Below are 7,767 nucleotides of genomic sequence, written 5' to 3'. Positions count from 1 at the left end.
AATTTGTCTACGGTATTACACCCACTGAACACCCTACTGCAAACAGGGGTACCATGGAAGTGGGATGACGAACGTAGACGAGCTTTCCAGAAGTGTAAAGTATTGATCACATCAAAAGAGGTGTTGGCCCATTTCAACCCAGCACTACCAATTCGTTTGGCATGTGATGCATCACCCTATGCTATTGGAGCGGTGCTGTCGCACAAATTCCCAGACGGGTTGGAGAGGCCAGTAGCCTTTGCGTCTCGGTCACTAACCTCAGCCGAGCGCAACTACGCCCAGATTGACAGGGAGGCCCTCAGCCTAGTATGGGGAGTAAGAAAATTCAACCACTATCTGCATGGGCAGAAGTTCACCTTGCTGACTGACTACCAACCACTTGTCTCCATCTTTAATCCTAAGAAGGGCGTTCCAGTGATGACTGCACAGCAGTTACAAAAATGGTCCCTGTTTCTAGGGGCGAATCAATATGAAATAGAATATAAAGGCACGAAACAGCATGGGAACGCTGATGGGCTATCGCGCCTGCCACTGCCTACTGTGGAGGAAGCACCAGCAGTGGACCCTATCGAGATATTTTATTCGTCAATAATTGAACGATTGCCTGTAACAAATGTGGATATAGAGGAGACCCGAAATGATCCGACGCTGTCGCGGGTATATGAATTGACGGTGAGGGGATGGCCAACACATGGCGACTCACTGTTGCCAGCATTCTCATCCAGAAGAGAACAGCTGTCAGTATGCCAGGGGACAGTGATGTGTGGGTCCAGTGTGGTGATTCCACCCAAGTTAAGGGAGAGAGTGCTAAATGAGCTGCATGAAGGTCATCTGGGGGGAATGAAAATGAAAAGCCTTGCTAGGGCTTATGTGTGGTAGCCGGGAATCGATCAACAAATCGAAGGCCTAACTAAGAGCTGCTTAGGATGCCAGAAGGTCCAAAATGCACCACCACATGCCCCTCTACACCCATGCGAGTGGCCCTCCTCTCCATGGCAACGGGTGCATATTGATTTTGCTGGTCCATTCATGGACTCAATGTTCTTAATAGCAGTGGATGCTCATTCAAAGTGGCCTGAGGTGATAAAAATGTCCTCAACCACTACAGAGAAAACGATTGCAGTCCTACGGACCATATTTGCTAGAAACGGTTTGCCAGAGCAGATATGCTCTGATAATGGACCACAGTTTGTGTCCGACGAGTTCCAAAAATTTATGAAAAGGAATGGGGTAAGGCATTACACATCCGCCCAGTATCATCCAGCCACAAATGGATTGGCTGAGAGGTTCGTACAAACCTTTAAGAAGGCGATAAAGGCCATGTGCGATGATGAAATTCCACTACAGCATAAGATGGACAATTTCTTATTAGCCTACTGAAACGCGACACATGCAGTTACCAACCAGACCCCAGCCATGATGTTCTTTAACCGAAGGTTGAGACCTCGTCTGGACTTGCTCAGACCAAATGTGCAAAGAAATGTTGAGGACAAACAATTCCAGCACATCAATGAGAAGCCGACAAGGAGCTTCAATGTAGGGCAACCAGTCTTGGCCCGTGACTATCGAACAGAGAAATGGCAACCCGGAACGATATGTACAAGGCAGGGGCCATTAATGTACACAGTGGATGTCGGGGAGAACATTGTGAGACGCCACGTCGATCAGATCTTCGCGTCACAGGAACGTGTCAACCCCATGTCTCGAGTACCTGGGGATGAACCCGATATACCGGTAGCATCTACTTCAGACCCAGTAGCAGTGGAACCCGATGAACTACCCAGTGAAAAGGGGTCAGAATCGCCTCTGCACCAAGAACAAGAACCTCCGGAAAGGCGCTATCCCGAAGGGTCAGGAAGCCGCCCCAAAGACTGAATCTATAAATGGACTTTTGTTGTTTAATGTACATGTTGAAATGTTAATTGTTATTTGAATATTAGGGGTACTACTAATCTAAAAGGGGAGGAATTGTAGTGTATGTTCCTTTAAGTCAGAACTACTTTTACAGCTGCTGTATACTGTAGTACCGGCAGTAACCACACCGGTATATAAGCTTTGCACATGCCTCTGTACCCCCAGTCGTGAGACTACCCTCCTCCAGTAAAGACCTGTTTCTTGTTAATGTACAGCATCCGTGTGATTATTTTATAACAGCATATCCTCTGAATCACGGATCCAACAGTATCCAGTTCCCTTGAGATAAAGGCCGACTTTCCATTAACTTTTTTGATTACTTTTTGTGCCTTTTAGTGAATTATGTACATGGACACCCAAATTTCTTTGCTCCTCCACAATTCCGAGTGTCTCGCCATTAAGAAAATAGTCTCATTTGTCTTTCTTGGATCCAAAGTGGATGTTCTCACACTTCTTCACATAGAACTCCATCTGCCATATAATTTCATAGATTCGTGGAATCATAGAAATTTACAGCACAGAAGGCGGCCATTTGGCCCATCGCGTCTGTGCCAGCCGAAAAAAGAGCTATCCAGCCGAATCCCACTTTTCAGTTCTTGGTCTGTAGCCTTTCAGGTTACGGCACTTCAAGTGCATATTTAAGTTCTTATTAAATGTGATGAGGGTTTCTGCCTCTACTACCCTTTCAGACAGTGAGCTCCAGACCCCCACCACCCACTGGGTGAAAATAATTCTCCTCGACTCCCCTCTAAACCTCCTACCAATTACTTTAAATCTATGCCCCTTGGTTATTGGCCTGTCTGCTAGGGAAATAGTTCCTTCTATCCTCTCTAGCTAGGCCCCATATAACTTAATACACCTCAATTAAATCTCCCCTCAGCCTCCTCTATTCCAAATGATTAATTAAGAACCATATTCACGTCTTCCACCTCCACACACAGGTCTCTAATAGGCCCTTCGCTTTCCTTAGTTATCCTCTTGCTCTTCATGTATTTATAAAACATCTTTTGATTTTACTTGCCAATATTTTTTCATGCCCCTTCTTTGCTTTTCTAATTTCCTTTTTAATGTTACCCTTGCACTTTCTATGCCCTTCTAGACTTTTTGTAGTATTGAGCTCTCTGTATCTGACAAAAGCTTCCCTTTTTTCCCTTATCCTTATCTACGTGCTCCTTGACATCCAGGGGACTCTAGATTTGGGAGTCCCACCCTTTTTCTTTGTGGGAACCTATTTGCTTTGAACCCTCATTTTTTCCTCCTTGAACTCCTCCCACTGCTCTGACACTGATTTACCTTCAAAGAACTGTTTCCAGTCCACTTTTGCCTAATCACATCTCAGCTTAGCAAAATTGACCGTTCCCAATTAAGAACTTTTACACCTGATCTACCTTTGTCCTTTTCCATAACTAAATCTAACTGAATTCTTATCAGTGCCATGAATATGCTCTCCCACTGATACCCCTTCCACCTTCCCAGCTTCATTCCCTAAAACAAAGTCTGGACCTGCCCTTCTCTTGCTGGGTAAAACAATGCATGCATGTTGTACGCAGTTTTATTTAATACAATCTTCTGTGCAGTCATGTGATCATCAAAATGCTCATCTATCATAATTTTACCCATTGTATATAATGAGTAATGTTGGTAGTTTGTCAGGTTCAGTAGCACTGTTGATATGTCATAGCTGAGATAAACAAAGCATAAATCATAAACTGCAAGTGGCTTATGTGCAATTTTATTGGATTAATAGATAATAGTATAATAATGTTACAATTAAACATAGAGATAGAACTGGGAAAAATTGTCATGATAATTGTGTGATTTTTAGGAATTAACCCTTAAACCTTTTGCATCTTTAGGGGGCGATTTTCCCATTGGAGGCGGGTTTCAGTTTGGGCGGGTTCCAAACTCGACTCCACTGTCAGGTGGGAAAAATTTGTGATTTTCCCCTAATTGGTCAGTTACTTTCAGAGGTGTGGGTTCCCCTTGGCCAATGAGTCTTTTGGGACTGAAACTCGCCTCTGCTGACGTCACTCATCCAGCTTCATTTAAGGGCTGCTTGCTGCCTTGGTTCATTCCACTGGTTTTTGGTCAATGTTGCACCACCTCCAAACTTTTGTCACAGAGAAGAATGGCCAGCTCCAAGGCAAGTGCCTCCCCGAGGTTCTCGGATGAGGCGCTGGGTATCCTGGTTAAGGGGACGAGAGCTAGCAGGGAGGTGCTCTTCCCCTCATCTGGGAGGAAGAGGCCTCCCAAAGAAACCAAGGCTGTGTGGGTCCAGCTGGCAAGGGATATAACCTCCAAATCAGTGTGCAGCAGGACATGGCTGCAGTGCCATAAAAGGTTCAATGACCTTGTAAGATCAGGCAAAGTGAGTATACCTTCAGCTTGACCCTCCTTCTGCTCCCCTTCTCCTCTCATCACCAGCACTCTGCATTGTCAACCTCCTCCTACACATCCCACTTTACCCTTACAACCCTTGCACCCTTCGCCATCCCTCTCACTCTATGAACCCAATCACTTCACTACTCGACTATGCTGCCCTCACACTCCCTATCAATGATAACGACTAACAACGCACAGGCAGGGCCCTTGGACATGGAACCTCACTCCAGCTTTGTCTCCTTCTAAGCATATATGCTCTGGACTCGCTACACTCACTCCATCATTCTCACTCCAACTCCACTTGTCTCCCTCACTGCAGGAAAAGAGAGCCCACAATAGACGGGAAAGGGCGAAGATAGGAGGAGGGCCACCTTCCATAGCCATTCTCACCCAGGTTGAAGAGCGGCCCTGACATCACCGGCGCAGAGGTGGAGGTGGAAGTGGGGGATGGACAGACGGGCGATGCAGACCAAGCTGGTGACAGAATAGTTTTGCATCTCTCTCATTTACACTGCTTGAGTGACTGAAATGGCTGCTGGTGTACATTATTAGAATGCCACTTGAGCATCTGCACTATTGCATGTGCATGCTACACTTCCATGAAATGTTTAACCCATGCCTTTACTCCTCCACAGGACCATCCACAGAGCCCACCCCCCACTGTCGATGAGGAAGAGGCTGAGCCGCAAGACTCCTCAGAGGAACCTGCAACCTCTGAGGATGCAGCGTCAGCAGATGTAAGCGCACCCAACACCAGCGCAGATACGCACACCTCAGTGGGACCCTCGCGACATATAGTGTTGTCACCGTGTGTATCACATCTCACAGGTGAGCATCAGCAGGTGGTGGAGACAGGGACAGCAGTGGAGAGTCCTCGGTGGAGGGTGCAGGACTCTGCCAGCTCGGCTCAGCTGCATGTGGACCCTGTGCCTCTGGGTCCATCCAGGAGAGCGGTGCTGGAACTCCAGGAGCAGGTGTGTCTCTGGCAGGTTTTGTCTCCAGGGTCACTGCGAATGTGGAGAAGATGGAGGAGTCCAACTCTAAGATGAGCAGTGCCTTTGTGGAGGCAATGGCGCATGAATGCACCACCACAGAAAGGATGGCAACCTCCGTGGAAAGGATGGCTACCTCCGTGGTAACGATGGTTACCTCTCTGGAAAGGGTGTCTATGGTAGAGGATAGGATGGCTACGGCCATGGCGGACCTAAGTCGCCAGAGTCTGGAAAACATGGTGAATGTTCAGAATAGACTGACATCTCTGGAGGAGCGATGGGCAGCTACTGAGCAGAGAAACCAGAGCTTCATGGAAGTCCTTTTGAGTAGGACTGCCGGTGCAGATACGCATCCCCATAGCCCCCCTGATGGGCAGCAAGGTGCTCTCAAGCCACTTGCAAGAGCTGAGGTGGACCTGACCCATGAGAGGGATGTTGGTGGCAAAGAACAAGGAAGTGGGGGCTCCTCTCCAAGCGCTCACACTTCCATGCCACTGTGTAGCCCTTGGTCAGAGCCCCACCAGAGTCCGCACCCAACTGAGATGGGCGTCTCAGCCCATGCACTGCCGCAGGATGAGCAGACATTTGGCGAGCCCTCACAGGCTCGGAAACCCAGAGGATGCCCGCCAAAGGTGTCGAAGCAGGAGCAGCATGAAAGTGAGCAAGGTGCCTCCACTTCTGCTGAAGCCACAGGGGGAGCATCACTTAGGAGCACGCGTAAGAGAAAAATAAAGCACAATTAGTCACACAGGTAGGCACTTGGGTGATTGTTTCTGTTTTTTGATGAAATGCCATCCCTGTGTGAATGTATTAAAATTAGGTGATGGCAAACTGTTGGCGTGATGGCATCTGTTATTTCAGCTTAGGCAGCTCCACATTGCAGGCTCCGCGACACTTGCGTGGTCAGGTTGGTGGTCAGAGTGAAAAGTGGCCAGAGAGTCATGTCCATTGTCTATCTGGTGTAAAGAAGGAGACATGTGCCACAATGGGCAACCTATGTGAATCTGGCCAGGATGAGTGCATCCCTTGCATCACGGGCAGCCATGTGCTCGCGTGCTGCCGCTGCTGCTGATAGATGCACCGCCGCTCGGTCCTCCTCCTTCTCATCCTCATCTGAGGAGGCTATGAACTGAGCCACTTGCTCATCAGGAAGCTGCAAGCCACGATGCTGTGCGATGTTGTGCAGTGCACAGCAGACCACGACCATTCTGGAGACCCTGGCTGCTGAACACTGCAGGGCTCCACCTGATCTGTCAAGGCATCGGAATTGGATCTTCAGCAAGCCAATGATTTGTTTGATGATGGACCTGGTCGAAATGTGGCTGGCGTTGTAGCGCTCCTCAGCCTCATTAGCTGGCCTCCTGATCGGCGTCATTAGCCACATCTTGAAAACCTCTATTAGGTCACCTCTTAACCTTCTCTGTTCCAAGGAGAACGGTCCTAACTTTTCCAACCTCTCCTCATAACTGAAGGTGCTCATCCCTGGTAACATCCTTGTAAATCTCCTCTGCACCCTTTCTAATACATTTACATCTTTCCTGAAATGTGGTGCCCAGAATTGTCTGTTATACTCCAGCTGAGGCTGAAGCCCTTATTTGGCCAAAATCCCAATCTTGTAGGTTCATCAATCCCCAGCTCAACCTCCATGACATTTGGTTCACAAAAGCCATAAATATCTGATCAACTTGTGTCATTGTGACTTCCCTTTAAAAAAATATATCGTATATATAGTATTTATATATAAAAATACATACACACACTAAATACATATAGCTATAATAGATTTCACAATTTGGAAGCAAAGCTGTGCATTATTTATATTTAACTTAAAACTGAAGCATTAGGGACTTGATAAAGAATCTGGCTTTGCCTTATAAATTCATTCAGACACAAAAGGCATCAAGGGGTATGGAGAGAGAGCGGGAATATGGTACAGGGTACTGAGATAGAGGATCAGCCATGATCATATTGAATGGTGGCGCAGGCTCGAAGGGCCGAATGGCCTACTCCTGCTCTTATTTTTTTTCTATGTTTCTATTCATATGTTCAATTTTCTTCAATTTTCTCCACAAATCCGTTTGTCCCATTGAGAATCACTGTATCACCTGTGAACGTACAAAAAATGATTGTTTACTGGAGCAATATATTCTTACAACAGTTACAGATGTGAGGTTATCTTTACACTGTAACAGACATTTTTAAAAATTTGTTCATGGGATGTGGGCGTCGCTGGCAAGGCCGGCATTTATTGACCATCCCTAATTGCCCTTCAGAAGGTGGTGTTAAGCTGCCTACATGAACCGCTGCAGTCCGTGTGCTGAAGGTACTCCCACAGTACTGTTAGGGAGAGAGTTCCAGGATTTTGACCAGCGACAATGAAGGAACAGCGATATGCTTCCAAGTCAGGATGGTGTGTGACTTGGAGGGGAACTTGGAGGTGGTGGTGTTCCCATGCGCCTGCTGCCCTTGTCCTTCTAGG

The 7,767-nt window shown here is 47.2% G+C and overlaps 1 protein-coding gene across 1 annotated transcript in view; it reads right to left on the bottom strand.

Annotated features, from left to right (window-relative positions):
- Window positions 1–3,630: 3,630 nt before the first annotated feature.
- The window catches only part of LOC147116682 (uncharacterized), a 207,506-nt gene continuing 203,369 nt past the window's right edge, over window positions 3,631–7,767 (bottom strand). The window contains exon 36 of the mRNA XM_085991793.1: window positions 3,631–7,393. Within this exon, the coding sequence (XP_085847919.1) occupies window positions 7,335–7,393 (59 nt within the window). The 3' untranslated portion in view covers window positions 3,631–7,334. The remainder of the gene's footprint in view (window positions 7,394–7,767) is intronic.

Source organism: Somniosus microcephalus, chromosome 6 (genome assembly GCF_052327205.1).
Source record: "Somniosus microcephalus isolate GS21.2 chromosome 6, FLI_Smic_1.0, whole genome shotgun sequence".
Lineage (NCBI taxonomy): Eukaryota > Metazoa > Chordata > Chondrichthyes > Squaliformes > Somniosidae > Somniosus > Somniosus microcephalus.
The sequence above is the reverse complement of the archived record's forward strand: the minus strand, read 5'-3'. Positions and strand labels throughout refer to the sequence as shown.